This window comes from Sminthopsis crassicaudata, chromosome 4 (genome assembly GCF_048593235.1).
Source record: "Sminthopsis crassicaudata isolate SCR6 chromosome 4, ASM4859323v1, whole genome shotgun sequence".
Lineage (NCBI taxonomy): Eukaryota > Metazoa > Chordata > Mammalia > Dasyuromorphia > Dasyuridae > Sminthopsis > Sminthopsis crassicaudata.
The window spans coordinates 336,512,915-336,533,771 of record NC_133620.1 but is presented as its reverse complement, the minus strand read 5'-3'; the positions used below and the strand labels follow the sequence as shown (position 1 = coordinate 336,533,771).

The following is a 20,857-nucleotide window of genomic DNA, read 5'->3' as shown; positions in this document are numbered from 1 at the left end:
ATATACAATAATTAGTGGTAGGGGCTGGAGTAAACCCAGATCTCCTAATGCCCAGTTTGGAATGCCTGAGGTAGCCTTTCTTTAAGAAAATCTAGAATTTGGACCAATGATTAAAGGCCATAGTTGGTACAAGATCCCAGTACTTAGGCGACTGCCTTGAACATAGTAAGCGGTTTAATGAATGTTTTTTTAATTTTTGTTGAACTGAATAGAAAAGATATAAAATAAGCACTTCACAGAAGAGAAAGTATATATAATAAACATATTCTAGAAAATATTTAGCATTAATGCTAATTATGAGATGCCAATAAAAATAGCACCCATTAACTGGAAAAAATTTGAAATATATATATATATCCATACATAATATATATATATATATATATATATATATATATATATATATATATATATATATATATATATATATATATATACATATACACACACACATATATAAAACCTAAGGTTGCCAGGGTTATGAGGAAACAGACACATTCAGAGACTGCTAGTGGTCATGAGAATTTTCATTATTTTTCCCAAAAGCAATCTGACTCTGCACAACAAAGCCACCAAAATAGTCACACCATTTGACTACATGGTTGTATTGCTGGGGGTAATGGAAGTTGTGCTAGTGGAAATAGAACTTTATTTTTTGTAACCCCGTAGTAGTCATGTGGGTTGCAAAGAAGTATAATTTCCCCAGAAACCTAAAGGCAGATACAGTCTACATTTCAACACTTTAAAACTCTCTGATTTCCAATTGTGTGTGTGTGTGTTTGTATGCCCTAAACTAGCACAGATTCCAGTCTTTTTCATGAATTTCTGTGAATGATAAAACACCCCAAATGAAGGCAAAAAAGGAAAAATCTATTTGTACAAAGATGTTTATGACTATCATATTTATAATAACAAATGGCTAGAAACAAAGTAAAGCCCAGTGGCTGGGAAATACTGTACTGTAATACACTGATGTATGAAAAATGATCAATATGAGAAATACACAGCTGTGTAAAATGTCCACATTTGGAAATAATGCACCAAAATTATTGTAATAATATCTTGTAATGTGTAAAAAGTATGTATGTATATATTATTATATTATATTATATTTATATAAATATAACCCTCTGTCATCAGCAAGAGCTTCTAGAAAATAGTTTTCCCAGCTGGGAAGAAACCGAAAGATTAAGAGCTATGGGAAGCAAATAAGAGAGGAGCCTGGGAAACTATGGGTTTCTGTGGAGAAGTGGAAGGAGGTATGGATGCAGGTCAGTAAGGGGAGTTGATTAGAAGTGAAAGGCTGGGGCAGCTAGGAGGCGCAGTGGATAGAGCACCAGCCCTGAATTCAGGAGGACCCGAGTTCAAATCTGGTCTCAGACACTTAACACTTCCTAGCTGTGTGACCCTGGGCAAGTCACTTAATCCCTGGCTCCAAAAAAAAAAAAAAAAGGTGAAAGGCTGATTGATTAAAGAATTGTTGATAATTCTGAGAAATTAGAAGTTTGGTTCACTTATTGACTTAAGGAATGATCTCTGGACAGAACTTGTTTTTGCCTAGAGTGTTCTCAAATACTGGAAACCCGGTGAAATTATCTACTCTTTACCTCCTCTCTCTCCTTCCCTGCCTTATTGCTGCCTGGCAAACCAACATTGCGTTATTTACCATTTGGGGGTTTTCAGTTCTTTTTTGTGTCTTTTTTTTTTTTTTTTTCATTTGCAGTTTAAAGCTTTAAAATCGATTTATCTAGATAAAGATAAGCTGACATTGCATTCTGAGTGTTAGCTTTGGAGGAATAAATAGTAAGGGGAAACACTAGCCAGAGAAGATTTTTTTTCTCCCCAAATGTATTATAGAACAATCCACTTTCTGCTCAGTGGATAAGGAAGATAAAGATTTCTTCTGTGATCTAGGAGTTCTGAGATGACTGAATACCAAGAATTTGAGGCATAACTCTCTCCCTGAAATAACAGGAGTAGGAAGAGGAAGGGAGAAAAGTGAACCTACATACTCTGGACTTTAAAGATAAATATTTTGAGCCAATGTGACACCAAAGAGAGTTTTATTTTTTTATTGACACATATGTGAATGAATGTATCATCATGATGACTAGAAGAGATTATAGTATTATCTATTAGTTAGCTGCTATGGATGACTGTATGTGGAAGTTTATTAAGGCAGAAAAGAAAAAAAAAATCTGATGAAGAGGTAGATCTAATCATCATAGCCAAGCTCTCTATAGGTACTCTTCTTGATCCTCAATTTCCTCACTTGTAAATGAAGGGGTTATCCTGGATGACAGTTAAGAACTCTTCCAGCTTATCGGTCCTGGAGTCCTACTCTTTCTTTCTTCTGCAAATTGCTCTTATATAATCACCTCCTCTTTCTCTCTGGTCTTCACTCTCTTCCTATCTAGTGCCTTCCTTTCTACTGTCTATAAATCTTCCAAAGTATCCCTCATTCTTTTTTTTTCTTTAGTAGTATTTTATTTTCCCAAATACATCAAATATAGTTTTCAACATTCATTCCTGCAAAATCCCTGTGTTCCATTTCTTCTTCTATTTCCCCCTTCCCCCTCCAAGACAGCAAACAATTCTTCTAAACATATTTCCATATGTCATACTACACAAGAAAAATCAGACAAAAGGGAGGGGGAAACCTGGGGGGGGAAAACAACAAGCAAACAAACAACAAAAGGTAAAAATACTCTCCCTTATTCTTAAAAATATATATATATATATATATATATATATATATATATACTAAAAAAAAACTTCACTTAAGTTATCACTGTATGTTTTATTCTTTTTTCAATCAAATTCTAAGAAAAAGTCATTTATATGCCTTCTCTCCATTTCCTCTCAATCCTTTGTAATTTAGCTTTTAACCTCATTACTCAACTGAAATTGCTTTCTCCAAGTTGACCACTGATCTCTCAATTGTAAAATCTCATCTTCCTTAGCCTCTTTGTATTCCTGGACACTTTTGACTGCTTCTCTTCTTGGATTCTCATTCCTCTCCAGGTTTTCCTGACACTGCTCTCTCTTGGTTTTCCTCTTATCTGTCTATCCCTTCTAAGTCCCCTTTGCAGAATGATCATCCAGAGCAGCCCCTAAATGAGGGCAAACCCCAGTCTCTGATCTGGATCCTCTTCTCTTTTCTCTATACTTTTTTTTTGGCTTTAAAACACAAACACATATATTCATAACCAGTTTACCACTTGACTGGGAATGATTTCTACAGCATCCTTAACAAGTAGTCAACTAGCTTTTACTTAAGAATATCCAATGAAAGAGAACCCAGAAACTCTCAATAAAGTAATTGCATTTCTATCTCTATACTTTCTTGGTGATTTCTTCAGCACCTCCTGAGTTTCATTATTATCACTGTTGTTGACTCTCAAATCTATATATCCAGCCTTTATCTTGAGCTCCAGTTCTGCATCATTACATTCCTGTCTGACATTTTGAATGATATGTGACTCAGGCATCTATTGCTCAACATGCCCTAAACAACTCATTATCTTTTCCCCTTCTTCTGAACATCTCTGTTTCTATTGAGTGCAGTCAATTGATAAGCATTTAAGTGCCTACTCTTTATTAAGTTCTGGGGATACAAAGAAAGTTAAAAGAAGTCCCTATCCTTGAGGAACTCCCGATCTAATGGCAACGCCAACATGCACACAATTATCACAAATAAGATTATTGTTGTTTGGTTATTTCAGTCTACATGACCCCATTTGGGGTTAGGATAAGTTGGAAATAATCAGCAGAGGGAAGGTACATGAATTGAAGGAGAAAAGAAAAGACTGATTTGTAGAAGATGAGATTTTTTTTATCTGGGACTTGAGGGAATTTGGAAGGGCAGAGTATGTCCCACTGTCACTGGGTCACAGAATACATGGTGTATAAATTGTGAGAAGATTAGAGCTTGGGTATGAAGGGCTTTAAATGCCAAAGAGAATTTTTATATTTGACTCTGGACAAGATGGAAAGGAACTAGAATTTACTGACTAGAAGGCAGACATGGAAAGACACTTTAGGAAGATTAATTTGGTAGTTGGGTGCAAGATGGATTGGAACAGGAAGAGACTTGGGATTCATGGGCTGAGTGCAAGATAATGAGGGCCTGTACCAGGATGGAAGCAGTGTCAGGGGAGAAGAGACATCTATAAGAGATAATAAGGAAGGGTCAAGGTATAGAACTTGACCACAGATTACAAATGGCAGCCGAGAATGAGGAGGTTTTTTGGTTTTGAGACTGGAGACTGGGAGGATGGTGGTACCCTCAACAGTAATTGGGAAGTTCTGGAGAAGAGAAAGTTATTTTGAGGGGAATAATGAGTTCAGTTTTGGATATAGTGAGTTTAAGATGTTTACTGGACATTTAGCGTCTACGAGATGATTTCATCTACTAGAGTTGATTAAATTAAAATGAAATAGTATAGAAGGGGTAGAACAGTGTCTAAGACATAGTCCTAGGGGATGAACACCTTTACTTTATATGTCCTGGATGAAGATCTGGTCAGACAAGGAGTGAAGATGCAGGCAGACAAATCAGAGAAAAGCCAGGATAGAGTAATGTAGTGGAAACCTAGAGAGAAGAAAGCATCAAAGAGAAGACAGAATGTTAAAAAGCTGTAGAGAGGTCAAGATGATAATGATTGAAAAAAAGGCCATTTCATTTGGCAGTGAAGAGATCATTGGCGGCTTTGGAGTAGAACCAAGTTCAGGCCCTCACCATCTCCCACTGGATTATAGAAATAGCCTCCTAATCCTCTCTGCCTCAAGTGTCTCTCTAATCCTTCCTCCATACAAGTGCCAAAGTGATTTCCCTAAATGTCACTCTTCTACTCAGTAACTTCCAGGGCCTCCCTATGACCATTAGGACCCAAATGGAAGCTTCTTGGTTTGACATTAAAGGCCCTTCATAACCTGGCTAAACCTAATTTTTCCAGCTTTCTTACACAGGTCTACCCTTCACACATACTATGATCCTGTAAAACCGGTTTTCTTATTCTTCACGTATAACTTGTCTTCTGTCAAGTCAACAAGCATTTATTAAGCACCTATTATGTGCCATTTGGAAAAGGTGGGGAAATTCCTGTGTGCCTACTTAGAGCAGGGGATCACCATTTGCTTACCAGATTTCTTTCACTAGGGGATACTGAGTATGTTATTCCATGTCTCCTTCACCCTATTTCTATCATTCTTTCTAAAATCAAAATCAAAAGTCTAAGACTGTGCCTTACATTTAAATCACTCTGGTTCTCATCGATTGACAAACAGGTTCTCAGCCAAGCCCCACTTGGTCATTGTTTGGGTCTTGATTGGCTCAGAGTAAAAGTAAATAGCAATTGTTCCTGCTTTGGACAGAAATTCTAAGGGTTTTCTCCTTCCAGATTGGGAGGGAACTAGGGAAAAGAGGCCATTCTCTGCCTCATTTCTTACCTTGCCTTAATCACTGATTAGGCATTGGTCAAAATGAGAACTGGGAAAGACATTAATTTTAAAAAGCCAAAGTCTCCCACTGCGTCCAAGGCCGTCTCGTTGTCCTGATCTATATCTGACCACTGGACCCAGATGGCTCTGGAGGGGAAAGTGAGGCAGGTGACCTTGCCCAGCCCTCGCTCACAGGAAATCCCATTCACTTGCACATCACAGCGTCATCTCCCTGAAGTCATGGTCCTCTTGGAGAATGAAGGATAAACAACTATGTACTAAACACTGAGCTAAAAATTTGGGATACAAAGAAGAGCTCTCAGAGTGTCCATTCCAGTGGGGAAGACAACATATTAGCAACTATAATAAGTTATTTCTATTTACACACACACTCATGCACATGACATTCATTTAGCCCCCCCCCCCCAGTCCCAAATTGTAAATTCCCTGAGACTTTTGTTCTTGAGCCTCCAAATCCTAGCATAGCATCTGACACATAGTAGGAACCTAAGAGTACTTGTTGATGTAGTGACTGAAGGAAGGCATGAAGGGAAGGAGAAAAGTGGGAAAGAATGGGACAGGAAGAAGCATCATGAATGAGTCTGATCACGAATGAGGGAGTTCAGGGTACATAGATACTCTTTGTTTCTTGTTCTGACCCCCAGCCACCCCCCGACCCCGCTCACCATTGCACAGGAAGCCCGAGGTTCTAGGACACTGGAAATTATCGTGCTGGCAGAACTGTCCTTCGTAGCGTCCGTCTCCATAGCACACGCAGCGCCCGCACTGGCATTCTCCTCGCCCAGAGCAAACCTTGTGCTCCCCGTCCGGGATGCAGGGCTTTGTGTCGCTCAGGGAGCCCGTAGAGCAGTTACAAGACTTGCCACTCCTGGGAGGGACCAGGGAAAGACCTGCTTTTGGGTGAGGAGTCCCTCCCTTCTGTGCTTCCTCAGTCTCACCCACCCTGAGACCTCTCCGAGTCACAGCTTCTGTGTCCTGCCTATCTTTTCATCAAGGGCAGGGAGATAACCCGGGCCGCCAGTTGCCCCCTGCCCTGCCACTCACCAGCCCTCCTTGCACACACAGTGCCCACACGTGAAGTTCCCGTGGGAGCTGCACTTGGTCGACAGAAGCTCTTTTTGCTGTAACAAGATTGGGGACTTTGATGGGACTTGAACTGCATTTCTCCTGCAGGAACCAAGCCCAGAGCCAGGATGGCCGCCAGTGGCTGCCACCCGAAGGGTGGTCCCTGAAGCCCCCACCCACCCTCCAGCTCCAAGTCCTTGGGTGATTTCTCCCACAGCGCTCACTACCTACCAGCTCACAATCACACACATCACAGATGATGCTGGCGTCGATTCTGAGTCCATCAGAGAAAGAGGGCTTGAGATGGATTTCTCCTCCCTGGTCCTCGGGAGGCAGCAGGCACACGTGCTTCCCATCCACTTGCTCCGCTGCCCGAAGCTGCACGTGGTAAGTTCCCTGTAGCAGCAGAGCTCCATCAGCAAAGGTTTCCTTCCCCCAGAGGGACTCTGGAGGTGCATGGACTTGGGGGGGCTTTTTCTAGTCAAAAGGGAGCTCCCAGGATACATTTTGCCCCCACCCTAGTTCTCTGAAGTAGGGACTGGGAGTAAGGACTCCTTACTATCCACAATCCTGGAAAATAATTCAGTTATACTCAGGAAAGAAATCCGTGATTGCCTACTCTTTATTAGGGCATGATTCTGCAGCAGATTCCTGCCCCGATCCTGGGCCAGCAGGTCTCTCACAGGCCAGCCCAAATGGAAACATACCACTTCCCCACGCTGGATTTGGAAAGACCCGGCCTTTGTCTTCTTGTATTTTTTGGAGGTGACTTCGGTCCGCAGGCCCCGGGGGGTATTCAGAGCCCTGATATCCAAGTTAGATTTGATACGCTGGTGGGGAGATATAGGAATACTAAATGAAGAAGGAACAACCCTTATCCTACCCTAAGTCTATATAGATGGAGTGACTAGTTTTTTTTTCTCAGTAGTATTTTTTTTTTTCCAAATACATGTAAGGATAGTTTTCAATACTGACCCTTGCAAAACCTTCTGTTCTCACTTTTCCCCTTCCTGCCCTCACCCCCTCCCCTAGATGGCAAGTAGTCCAATACATATTAAATATGTTAAAATATATAACATTTACTTTTGTAAGATTTTATGTTCCAAATTTTTTCTCCCTTTCTTCCCAAGAGAGCAAGCAATCTGATATAGGTTAAACATGTACTAATCCTTCTAAATATTTTTCATGTTTGTTATGTTGTGCAAGAAAAATCAGACCAAAAAGGAAAAAAAACCAGGAGAAAGAAAAAGCAAATATATATTTTCCATTCCAAGTCTATTGGAATTGCCTTGGATCACTGCATTGCTGAGAAGAGCTAAGTCTATCATAGTTGATCCATCTGGAAAATGCCATCCACATCTAGAGAGAGAACTACAGAGACTGAATGTGGATCAAAACATTCTATTTCCCCCTTTTTAAATTATTATTATTGTTTGCTTGTTTTATTTTCTTTCTCATGATTTTTTCCCTTTTGATCTAGATTTTTCTTGCACAAAATGACAAATATGGAAATATGTTTAAAAGAATCTAACCTATGTCAGATTGCTTGCTGTTTGGGGAGGAGACAGGGAAGGGAAGGAGGGAGGAAAATTTGGAACACAAAGTTTTATAAAATGAATGTTGAGAACTATATTTGCCATAATTTAATTTTATTGGAATTGGAGTGATTAACTCTTTACCCTCCCTATCCTTTTCCTTCAAGGGCAGGGGGAGTCTGGTCCCCTGGGCCACCTTACTCCCTGGGACTCACCAGCTCTCTTTGCACACATGGTTCCCACACATTTATCTTTATCAATAAGTATTCCTAATCACTCAAATGAAAACAGTAGACTCCAATGTTAATCAGAGATGCCGTACCACTGGAAGGTACATGGTACTTTTGGTAGATACCAGAGCCTCTAAGGCAAGAGACATTGGAGATAGAAGGAGGGGATGTCATTCTTTTTTTTTTTTTTCCCCTGAAGCAACTGGGGTGAAGTGACTTGCCCAGGGTCACACAGCCAGGGCGTGTTAAGTGTCTGAGGCTGGATTTGAACTCGGCTCCTCCTGACTTCAGGGCTGGTGCTCTATCCACTGCGCCACCTAGCTGCCCTGGGGGGATGTCATTCTTTAGAGACTTGCAATCCTGGATCTCAGACTTCCAATCATTAGACTGAAAGTAGCATGAGACCCTGGGTAAGGGCCAGTCCTTCAAAGACAGAGGATCAGCTCAGCACAGGGACTTTTTTGGGGAGAAGTAGTTAGGAAGAAGCCTGAGGCTGAAATTTATGCTCCTACGCCCACCCCCCACCTTTGCCCCTTACTCTGAGCCCCTGGCCCTCTCCCACCATGCCCCTCTCAGCCACAAGTTTCCCTCTCAGGTCCCCAAGTCGCCTAATCCCGAACCCCTTACGTAAAAGGCCTCTTCAAGCAGTTCCACGATGTTGGCAGAGTCCTCATGCAACAAGCCCAGTGAGGAGACTGGGAAGTAGCTATGCAGCTTCTGTTTTTAAAAAAGGAGAAAGAAAAAAGCCTGATGAGGAAGATGAAGAACACATAGAACATGCTGATTGAACGGAGCCATTGAAGAAGATCTGGGGGTCTCAGTTGATGAGGTTAATATTAATGTATTTTTTAACTCAGGACCTCGGAGAGAAGGAAGACTACTATATCTCCTGAAGGAAGAGCCCATGGCAGTCCCTGAAGGCTTGGGGAATGAGGCTCCCAGCCTCCTGCACTGTGTGCAGAAATACCTCGTAGTAGCTGTAGGAGTGGTTGGTGACTGCGAAGATGGGGATGATGTTGTACTGGGCAAGCAGGCGCACGAGGGTGGGGACGGACGGGTAGTCCTGCTGGTTATACTGGGTGTAGGTGCCCGTGGAGTCCAGGTGGCACTCTTCGCTGTTCCGCTTCATGATCCCTGCCAGCACGTTAACGCCGTCTGCCTCGTAGTGGAAGGCCGACTCTGTGGAGAACACCAGCAGGTGGGTGCTGTCTTTCCTCCAGCCAATCTCCTTCTGGGGAGGGCAAAGAGAAGCAAACCTATTTAGCGGCGCCTGAAGCCAGCCTCAGCACTTGCAGCCTTGGGCACAAAGGTCCCTGTGTCTCCCGGGGGTGGGAAACGTCCATATTTAACCTGAACCTTTTCTGACTGCAGTGTTAGGAGACAGGAGAAGCCGCAATACCTGGCTAGCTAATCCTGCAACAGGAAGTCTGGAGTCCAGAGTCAGGCTCAGGTACTTAGGAGCTACCCCTAGGTCACTTAACTGCTGAAGCTCTGGCCCCTAGCAGAGAGGGGGTGCACAGGCTAGGGCTCACCGTACACACAGCTGTCTGCAAGATGGCATCAAAGCCACCCTCAGGGGCGTCCAGGTTGCCGGAGATTCGCTCCCTCTGCAGCTTGTGCCGGAACTCTTCCAGATCTTTTGTTAGGCTGATCACGTTCTTGAAGGAGAAGGGTGGGTCACTGTTGGGCCAGGGCTCCTTTAGCCTGGAGGTGGGGAGCACAGAGACATCAAGTGGGAGAAGGTATCAGGCCTCTACTTCTCCTTCCACTCCTAAAAACATTCCTTTTTTTTTTTTCCTTTATTTTTTCCCCTGAGGCAATTGGGGCCAAGTGACTTGCCCAGGGTCACACAGCTAGGAAGTGTTAAGTGTCTGAGGGCAGATTTGAACTCGGGTCCTCCTGACTTCAGGGCTGGTGATCCATCCACTGCGCCACCTAGCTGCCCCCTCCCTTATTTCTTTCTGCAACAGGTATTTGGGAACTGGAGAGCAGAATACCTTCCCCTATACCTTTCCTTGTCCAGCACAGCCAATAGGACCTCATTCATCCTATCTCTAACTAATATGGGGCAACTGAGGCTTTGTCTCGAGATCAGTTCTCCCCAAGGACACTTCTACAGGGTGGGATATGTTGCACCCCATGCTGGGCAGGTGGAGGACTCCTAGGACTGCTTGAGAGGGCACCTGTTGGCCCCTTGAGGGAGGGGGCCCTCCTTCACCCCCTCCTGGGCTGCCACCCCCAAGCACCCCACACCGGCAGACTCCTTTCTAGCAGAGCCCCTCTGTGATTAATCTGTCAGGCAAGGGTAGGATGGGGAGGGTCCACCTGCCCAGGGACCTTCTATTCCAGGGATCAGCAATGGAGGTGAGTAGTTCTCTCCCAATCTTACCTGAACTTGTACCAAGGGTAGAAGTCTTAAGTAAGCCCACTTACTTGTCCGGCCTCATGTCTGTCTGTGGGACGCTGACTTTATCCACAAATTTCCCAAAGCCAATAGTGTAGTCACTTGTGAGCTGGCTCAGGACCCGGGCTGAGGATACAGGACAGTGTTAGGGGAGAGGGACAGAACTCCACTCTGCCATCTTCGGCAGGACAATGGTCCAGAGCTGGGATCCTGCAAACCCCCAACCTGGGCACCACAGGGAGGGACCCACCAAGGAGGGGATTGCCAAGGGAGAAAAGTGGGGAGGGCTCAGTCCCCCAGGGCACACATGCCTGGGTACATCTGCATTTCCTTAGCCAGGGAGGGAAACAGCCCGGCACTTTCCCTGTGGCCTGGCCCAAGAGGTGCCCCTTGTCCTGCGCTTGTTTCCAGGTGCCCGACATACCTAAGTTGCGTCCCATTTGCTTGAGGTTAGCCAGATCATCAGACATGGAATAGGAGAAGTCCATGAGGATGTACAGGTCCACAGGGCTCTCCAGGGGCTCAAACACTTGAAACTCGAAGCTTTTCTCCTCGCCGGGCCTTAGGCGCACCTGCATGGCTTGGGGGGATACCTGGCTCTTCTTCAGGGTAGTGTCGATCTCGGTGTACTGCCAAGGGGAATGGACACGTGTGTGTATGAATGTACACATAATCCACAGGGAGAGACAGACACGGGGGCTGCAGCCTGAGCATCTCTCCTGGTAGCCTGCCTCCTGCCATTGCACTTGTTGTCCCTCTCACTTTGGCCCAGCTTCCTTCTCCACACTCAGCTCAAAGCGACTCCCTCCTTTCCCACGGATGAACAATCTCCTCTTCATCCCTCTATGCCCCCTGTGGGAAGCTGCCCAGGAGAATGTCACAGCTTGGGAGAGAAGGTCACAGAAGGAGGGTTGAAAAGGACCTGGAAGGTCAGGTAGAGATGAGGAAACTAGGTTTCCAGATAGAGGAGGTGCCTTAGCCTTGACCAGGGGCTGTAAGGAGCAGAGCTGAGCTCAAAATGAGGTTCCTTCACTCTAGTCCCAGTGTTCTTTTCTAATTTATTTTTACAAAAGGGGAAACTGAGGCCCAGAGGAAGGAAAATGACTTGTCCAAAATCATCTGACAGTAACAGAGATCTCTAGGACAGTGCTTCCTCCACCTAATTAGGTTTCTTCATCATCTCACTTAAGTCTTTTTAAAAAATTTATTTTATTATAGCTATAGGTAATTTTTCAACACTGACCCTTGTCAAATCTTCCCTTCCAACTTTTCCCCTCCTCTCCCCACCCCCTCCCCTAGATGGCATGTAATCCAATATATGTTAAATATGTGAAAATATATGTTAAATCCAATATATGTATAAATAGTTATACTCACTTAAGTCCTATGCAAAACAAACAAACAAACAAACAAACTGGGAAAAGGGGCATTATTATGACTTCCATTATATATATATATGGAAACTGAAATCAAAAGGTTAAATGCCCTGTCACAACAGGTAGGCAATATTTAAGGCAGAATTTAAACTCGGGTCTTTAGACTTTGACATTCTTATCCACTGGGCCACCTGGTTGCCTCTAAGGATATGACTTCTTATTTCTAGAGCATGACTTCCCTTTCACAACCATGCTGACCCCTCATCCCCAGAGCTCACCTCTGTGATATGGAAGCTACTTTCCTTGAACACCACACTCCCGGCCTCACAGCCCATGGCCAGCAGTTCCTCTCTAGTGTTACAGCGACGGTCCTTGAATGTCTAGTCAGTGGAAAAATGGATAGGATAGTTCTCAGTGCCTCTTACATCCTCAACTACTTCTCCATCCATACACCTGGTCTTGCCTTTCAGTTGATAACCTCCCTAAGAGCTGTAGCTAGGGTTTTGTACCAGACCACCTGACACTGGAGCAAGGGAACATATATCCCATATTTCAGTAATTTTTTATTGTTCTTTTTATTTTCAAAACATATGCAAGAATAATTTTTCATCATTGACTCTTGCAAAAACTTGTGTTCTAATAGGAACTTTTCCCTTCACCTCCTTTCCTAGATGGAAAGTAATCCAATATAATTAAACATGGCAAAAATACCATATTTTAGTCTTTTGCCAACTGTGAGCCCAGAACCCTCCCGTATGCAGCATGATTATCTTTTCTCTCCCAGTCTTAGGCTGTTATATTATCTGGAGTATATACTATTGCATCCCTTTTCTTTTTTGGGGCTTGAGGCCCAAGGCTGAGGAATATGTCTGCTTCAGCCCCTCCCTCCACTATCTTACCTGCCTAGTATTTCCCAGCCCCAGCCTCCTCCCAGCAATTGGAGAGGAGGGGAGGGGAGCTAGGCAGGGTCCTGAAGCAACTCCACCTGACTGGAGAGCACTGAGCTCTGTATCTGAACTGCAGTGAAACCTAATTTAAGGAAGCATCTTGAAACTTTTTTGTACCGTAGGTGAGCACCTTCCTGGACTGACTCATTACACTTTCTCCCAGGAGCATTCTCCCTAGCAGTGGCAATGGGGTATCTCAAGGTTTTTAATCTCCTCTCATGGGAAGCATACTGGGGGAGTCTCTTCTCCCATAGGATTTTGTTTGCTAGAATTGGAAAACGAATACATACCCATCAACTGGGGAATGGCTGAAGAAGTTATGGTATATGAAAGTAACAGAATATTATTGTTCTATTAAAAAAATGATGAGCAAGCTGATTTTAGAAAGGCCTGGAAAGATTTACATAAACTGATGCTGAGCGAAACAAGCAGAACTAGGAATATATTGTACACAGCAACAGCGAGATTGTGCGATGATCAACAATGACAGACCTGATTCTTCTCAGCAGTTCAGTGATCCAAGGCAATTCTAATAAACTTTGGATGGAAAAGATCATCTACATCCAGAGAGAGAGAACTATGGAGACTGAATGTAAATCAACACATGACATGCTCACTTTTTTTTTTTCTTCTTTTTTTTTTCTTCTAGTGTTTATTCCCTTTTTTTCTTTCCCAATATGATTTCATAAGGAAATGTTTTTTTAAAATCAATGTACATGTATAATAAAAAATTGTTGTTTTTAATGTGTAACTGAGGAAAAAAATTTTAAAAGATCTTTTTGCTATGGAGATTTCTCCTGTAGTCTTCTTTACTACCTTTTTTTCCTCTGCTTTCCACAGATGTAAAAAATACTAATCATGGCTCTGATCACTCCCTTCCTTTATACAATATATTGCAAACATATAGTTTTTCCTTGTTCTGGATTCTATCCTGGGCACCAGAGTCTTGTAGAAGTCAGGAGAAGTGTGGATCTGGCCACAGGTTTGTAGGAAAAAATGTGAGGGAAAGTGAGTCCTGCCACAGGTTTGAGTGGGAAGGTACATCTTCCCTGCAAACCTCCCAGGACAAGGGATGGCTGGGTTCTCACCTCATCAGTGCAGTAGGCACAGTCCTTGTCTATACGGATGCACTCGGTACAGCTCTTCACCAGGGCCTTCTTGCAGCGATTAGCTAGATGAGGAATCAAAGGCAGGGATGAGGATAGGCTTGAGAGAAAGAGACCCCTGGGTCAATCAGCCACTTCTATGGCTAAACAGCAGGGTACCTTAAGCTTCACCGTGGCTTTTTGCCTGTATATCGGTTTCCTGGTCATGCAATGGAGCCTCTAGCTGACCATGTGGTACTCTGAGATATTTGGGAAGGGACTAATTATCATACAAATGATCTACCTCTTCTCCCTCCTCTGAACATCTATAGAACTTTGCCAATTCCTCTCTTATGGCACTTACCACATTTACTCATCTCTTATTTTTATTTATATATCTTCTAAATTATATATATATATATATATATATATATATATATATATATATATATATATATATATACAGAAATATAGAAGATATTTATAGATCTTCTAAATTAGACTTTAAACTTCCTGAAGGGACGGCCTTTGCCTTATTCATCTTTGTACTTTCACTGCCTAACTATATACAGGGAGTGTCTGGTGGGTAGATGGAAGAATGAATGAATTAAAGTGGCGTGGGAGGCCAGCTGATCAGACGCTGGATGACCCCAGAAATGCTTAAGGGGAAAGCTTCCAAGAAAGAGAAAGAAATCCTCTGACTTACCTGTGTTCCCTTGGAGGCTGGTGCACAGAACTGCCCAGAAGAGCAGCCCAGCCCACGCCCCCGGCCAGGGCATCCTCTTTCTCCTGAAACAACCAGAGTGTTCATGCTGTTAGCCGGCATCATGAGCACCATGTGGCACACAGTGCCATTCCCTGAGACCTCCTGAAGAAGCCCCTCTGCTCAGATAGTCTCCTTCCTAGCAAGTCACAGATTTGCAGAACTTTGACTCCCGTGTCCTGCTGGATTTACCTGTGGGCTCCTACAGAGTCACAGCATGGCCTGGGAGAGGGAAGGGCTGGGACCTCTCCGACAAGGGCAGGTTCTACCACTGGGCTCTAGGCTTGGACCATCTGCTCTTTAATGGGAGGGGCAGCTCCAGGAGGGTTTTGCTTAAGGATTTCCCAATGCAATATAAGGACCAAGGCGGGGAGGTAACGAAGAGACGGTCAGTCTGTGGAACTGTCATACACTAGTCTAGCCCAATAGGATGAAATATAGGTGTTTGCTTCAATAGGTGTTTGCTTCAAGCCTTTGTGCCAGTCCGGAAGCGGAGAGTAGAATCTCAACAAGACATTGATTCCAATGTCTTGTTGAGAGAAAGGGATTCTTCAGAGAAACAGAGTCGGATAGAGAGACAGAGAAAGACACAGAGACAGAGACAGACAGACAGACACTTATGGAGAGACAAAGAGACAGAGATGGAGAAAGACAGAGAAAGACAAGGAAACAGAGAAAGACAGGGAGACAGAGAGATAGAAATAGAGACAGAGACAAAGATGGAAAGAGACAGAGCCAGAGACAGAGAGACAGAGAAAGACAGGGAAACAGAGACAAAGACGGACAGGGAGCCAGAGAGAGATACAAATAGAAACAGAGACAGGGAGACAGAGACAGAGGTAGAGACAGAAAAAGACAGGGAGACAGAGAGATAGAGACAGAGACAGGGAGAGAGAGACAAAAAGACAGGAAGAGAGAGACAGAGACAGGGAGACAGAGAGACAAAGATGGAGAGAGACAGAGAAAGACAGGGAGACAGAAAGAGGTAGAGACAGAGAAAGAGAAACAGAGATAGACACAGAGACAGAGATGAAGGGAGGCAGAAAAAAGACAGGGAGACAGAGAGATATAGAGATAGAGACAGAGACAGACAGGGAAACTGAGAGACAGATGGAGAGAGACAGAGACAGAGAAACAAATGGAGAGAAACAGAGAAAGGAAAATAAAAAGAGTAGAGAGAGAGGACACAGAGGAAGACAGGAAGACAAAGAGTAGAAGAGAGATAGAGATAGAGAAACAGAGACAGAGATGAAGAGAGACAGAGAAAGACAAGGAGACAAAGACAGAAGAAACAGACACACACACACAGTCAGATAGAAAGAAAGAGACAGAGACAGAAAGAGACAGAGGATGGAGAGAGACAGCAAAACACAGGGAGACAAAAAGAGAGAAAAAGACAGACAGATGGAGAGAGAGAGAGAGAAATACAGGGATACAAAGAGATAGATAGAAGAGAGAGACAGAGAGACACACAGAGACAAAAAGGAGCACATTCTTTCCTCCACTGGAAACACCAGCTCTGTTACCCAGTGACAAACCTATGTTGGGTTACTCTCTTATGGTCTTACTCTTCCACCTTGAAGATTTACCTTTAAACAAACAGGAAACCACTATTTCCTATTTATTTGTTTAAAAGAACATAGGAGATTCTTTGTAAAAGTTGGGGATTATGAGTATGAAACAATACTACATATACATTTAGAGCCAACTGATGTTGATTTTACTAATCTGCTTCCCCTTCATTTCCTTTTTATTCTTTGCTATGAGTAATGGCTTGATGGAGAGAGGTAGGGGGAGGGAGATGTATTTGCAAATTAAATTGGTGGAAAAACAAAAGACATCAAGGAAAAAAATTTTTTTTAATTTGGAAAAAGAAAAAAAATGAGAGAAACAAATTAGGGAAGCCCAGTATAGTGGAGGTCAATGGGAAAAAAAGGGTATCTTTGAGATTATTTTACAATATAAACTGACTTGGGCAAACTCCACATAGGCCAGTACAGTTGAAAGAAATTGGAAAAAAAAAAAAAAATCCGAGTACCCTACCATATTTTCCTAGAACCCTTCTTCACACTGAGACTATATAGTCTTAATTTTTCTTAGAAGTGACTTACTTTCCCCAGGTCACCTAAGCTGAGAGCAGCATAGTAAAGATCCTAATTCTGTAGCCTGGGCTAAGGGTGAGTAGTGTGTGGCTGAAGATTCAGGAAAGAGGGATTCAGCTCCTTGAAAGGGGTTGGGTCTAATGGGAGTGGTCCTTTCAACTCCTGCCAGTTCCGAGGTTCCAAAGGGCATAGAGGCTGCAACGACTGTATTAATATTACATCCAGTCTGGAGAGAAAAGGAGCTCTACAGGACCAGAGATCAGGAAGGGGAAATAAAGCCTTGCCCAAAGGTGCCTAAGGGTGCCTAAGGGAGCAAATAACTGTGGGATGGGTAGTCCCCGAGCCAGTCAGGGTGTGGACTCCCAGTCGAAATGACTTCCTAGCAGCCAAGAGGTTTGAGAAGGGCCACACCTATATCCACCCTTACTTATACTGAAGTAAGGCAGAGACATACCTACAGGCAATATTACTCAAGGATCCCAGGATGTCAGTGTTGGAAGGGACCTTAGAACTCATTTAATTAAACTTCTTTAACAATAATAATAACTAACACTGATATGTTTCTTTAAAGTGAGTAAAGAATTTCATATTTTGCGTAAATTTCTTATTGTATAGATAGACTCTCAAAAGGGAAAAATAGTTTGCCCAAAAGGGAGGAGGTGGGAAGGAAGGGAAAAAATTTGGAACACAAGGTTTTGCAGGTTTGAAAACTATCTTTGCATGCATTTTGAAAAATAAAAACTATTATTATTTTAAAAAACAGTTTGCCTAACATCACCCAGCTAGACAGTCCCAGAGACACCAAGGGTAGAGTTTTTTCCAATGTGCTATAAATCTTCACAATAAATCCCTTACAAAAGTCTACTGCCCTTTACAATCTACAAACTCTTTCATGGGCGCTATCTCATTTGACACTCATAACAATAACAAATCCTGTGAGGTAAGCAAGGGCTGGTCCTATTAAACACCCGTTTTCCAGATGCAACCCTTGTCAGAGATTTTTTTTTTTCTTCTTCTTGATATTCAGCAGGAGCTAGGTATATTCATATTATGGTTCAGTTTTTTATTCTGTACTACTTTTCATGGTATCATTTGGGATTTTCTTGCCAGATATTGGAGTGGTTCGCCATTTCCTCCTCCAGTTTAGAGGCAAACAGGGTTAAGTGACATGCCCAGGATCACTCCTGTGCCATCTAACTATATATTTAAGGGTCTTTTAAAAAGCTCTGGACAGAACAGAGCCTAGATGAGAACCCTGTTTCTTCTCACTTTCACATAAATAGAACATGGAAACACACCTATATGTGACATACAAACATGTCTACAGGCATATGGCTCTACCAGAGAGAATAACTGAAGTTCTATAGGCAGTCAAGTTTGCCAAGTGCTTTTCACATGGAACTGCAGTAGCAGGTCCTCTGGGCATTCTTAGTCCCATTTTACAAATAAGGGAACTGAGGCTCAGAGAGGTTAACTTCTGGCTCACAATAAGTGTCAAAAGTGAGATTTGAACCCTGATTCAGGTCTAGCACTCTATGCCTTCTCTGGGGTGGGGGAGCTTCCTTCAGCATATGTGTTCTAACACAGGTTGGGTCTGTCCGTATTGGTGTTGTGGGCGGAAGTCCCTGAGGTTAGGAAGGGTACTTAGAGGTGGGCCCCCTGAAGGTATCATCTGCCCCTTCCCTTATTCGCCAATCCCCCTCTCCATACAGAGATGTTCTGCAGAACCTGAGAGGGGCTGGCTCTTAGCTGAAACGCAGAGGATTGTCTGGGTCTCCATCCTCAGCCCCCTAGAACTGCTTCTCTAACTCTGGGACTCAGGGCTAAGGTGCTCTTACCCATGTACCCTCGGGAAGTGGAGTTTAACAACAGCAGCAACAACATATGACTTTCCTCCATCTTCCATTGCGGAGGCTCTTCACGGATCCCTTATTCCCTCATCCCAGCTTCATTCAGTCCTGTATTTTTGGGCTGAAGTTAGGAACTTCCTCAAGTCTAACTCCTCCCCGCATACTGCTCTCTAAATCCTTAAGAGTACCGGCTCGTCACTTTCCAGCCTTGCTTAGAGGAATAACTACAGATTGGGCAGATAGGAAGCTGGAGGAAGAGAAGCGGATCTTCCCCTGTCCCTGCCCCAGGGAGCTCACCATCTTGTGGATGCACCCACGTAAGCCACCACCACACTCTTCAGTGTGGAAGGGCCTTTGGAGAAGGCAGAAGGTTCCTGGAGTGGGGGTGGGGATGGTTATAGGAATGACTGCAGGGACTGGAGATAGAGGGACTGGGTGGGTAGGGGCAGTAATCTTGGAAAGCTTTTCCAAGTAATGAATCTGGAACGGATTTTGAAAGAAGAGGAGGAGGTTTGGCAGAGGGGAGAAAGGGGTCAGTCGGTCAGAGCGGGAGCTCCCTCCAACCACGGGCACCTCTTGGGCTTGTCCCATGTACGGCCAGTAGGGCTGTGCAGCTCTATCCGTTCCTTGGTAAAGAGCCCCATGGGCAGCCGACTCAGAAGCCCTAGCCCTAGGCAGCTTCTTCGGTGACTAAGTACCTCAATGCTTCCTTCCAGGTGAGCCAGCCACCTTTCCCTGCCTTCTCATCCTACCACAGAGAAGGCATAGAGTGCTAGACTTGAATCGGTTCAAATCTAAGCCAGTAGTTAATTTCTCTGAGCCTCAGTTCCCCTATCTGTAAAATGGGACTAAGAATGGCCAGAGGACCTCCTACTGCACTTCCGTGTGAGAAGCACTTGGCAAACTTGAACTTCAGTTGTTGTTCTCTCTGGTAGAGCCAAGGAGCAGGGGCCGTGCCTCTTCCTCCTTGTTCCCTCGCCACCCCCTCCCCTTTGAGCGCCCAGCCCTCAGTTTAATACCAGAAGCCCTCCGCCGCTCTCCCATTATCTGCTGGGGACAGCCATTACTCCACTGGCAGGACTAGCCACAAGGTGCCGGGGCCACTGAGCACAGGGCGTTGGCAAATGCCAACCTTTCAGGAAGGAGACGAGGAACAAAAGACCCCGTCAGGGATCTCGGGAGCAGAAGAGCGGCTGGGGAGCTGCTTTACTCCCCTTTGGGGGGATAGAGTGGGCGGCTAGTGGGCGGCTAGTTAAATCCACCCACCCACCTTGCGTGCGCGCCTGGACTCCCAGGCGAAGTTCCTGCAGGATCTTTGAGCAGGCAGCCGCCGCCAAGCCCCGTTGCCCCCAGCCTCTTCCCACCCCAACGCCCTTTCTCCCTCCCCCGCCCCAGTGCCCGGCCCCTAGGAGAAGGGGGCAGCAGTTGGCAGACCCCACATACCTTTCCTGGGGTCTCGTCCCTTTTGCTTCTGATGATCTTCCCCCCTCTTTGCTGGCCAGTGGGAGCCGCTCTCCTGCGTGTGAGTATGTGTGCGCGTGTGTGTGTTAGAGAGCGAGAGCTCCCGACACTGTCAGAGAGGGAGGGAGGGAGGGAGGAAAGAAAGCAGGAAAGGAACAGAGAGACATCGGGCGGGCAGAGGAGAGGCAGCTTTATCCGGCCCAGGTACGAGGGCGCTGGTGAGTCACCCGGCGCGCATTCCTGTGCGATGCTCACCTGTTCAGGCAAGAGTGGAACTCGGCAGTCTGCGCTAGGCTGATCCCCCCCTCCCCTGCAGGAAAAGGGTTGGTGTTGCAGCGGGGCATCACCCCACCCTGTGGGCACTGGGAGGGAGGGAAGGCGGTGGGAGCGGGACTGTGCGGAGGGGCGGGGGAGTGCTCCCTACTCAGGGGGAAGAGGAGGAGGAGAGAACACAGGAGGAGGAGTCAGCCTTCTCTCTCCCATCTTTCCCCCCGCTTGCGGGACTCATCCAGCAGAGGCTTCCCTGTTAAACTCCTGGGCCCTCAGCTCAGGTACCTGAGCTGTTCTGACTTGCTG

General features: G+C 44.6%; 1 protein-coding gene across 8 annotated transcripts in view; it reads right to left on the bottom strand.

The window, feature by feature from the left end:
* The window catches only part of ITGB4 (integrin subunit beta 4), a 43,861-nt gene extending 23,216 nt beyond the window's left edge, over nt 1-20,645 (bottom strand). For 4 of the 8 annotated variants that reach the window (XM_074265145.1, XM_074265147.1, XM_074265149.1 and 1 more), the window contains exons 1-13: nt 20,264-20,645; nt 14,812-14,894; nt 14,109-14,191; nt 12,352-12,453; nt 11,122-11,326; nt 10,727-10,823; nt 9,826-9,997; nt 9,261-9,524; nt 8,921-9,010; nt 7,236-7,358; nt 6,760-6,924; nt 6,508-6,584; nt 6,129-6,331 (exon numbers count right to left, since the gene is read on the bottom strand). In XM_074265145.1, the coding sequence (XP_074121246.1) occupies nt 6,129-6,331; nt 6,508-6,584; nt 6,760-6,924; nt 7,236-7,358; nt 8,921-9,010; nt 9,261-9,524; nt 9,826-9,997; nt 10,727-10,823; nt 11,122-11,326; nt 12,352-12,453; nt 14,109-14,191; nt 14,812-14,884 (1,654 nt within the window). In that variant the 5' untranslated portion in view covers nt 14,885-14,894; nt 20,264-20,645. The remainder of the gene's footprint in view (nt 1-6,128; nt 6,332-6,507; nt 6,585-6,759; nt 6,925-7,235; nt 7,359-8,920; nt 9,011-9,260; nt 9,525-9,825; nt 9,998-10,726; nt 10,824-11,121; nt 11,327-12,351; nt 12,454-14,108; nt 14,192-14,811; nt 14,895-20,263) is intronic. The other 4 variants (XM_074265146.1, XM_074265148.1, XM_074265150.1 and 1 more) reach the window with 1 other exon arrangement.
* Nucleotides 20,646-20,857: the final 212 nt, after the last annotated feature.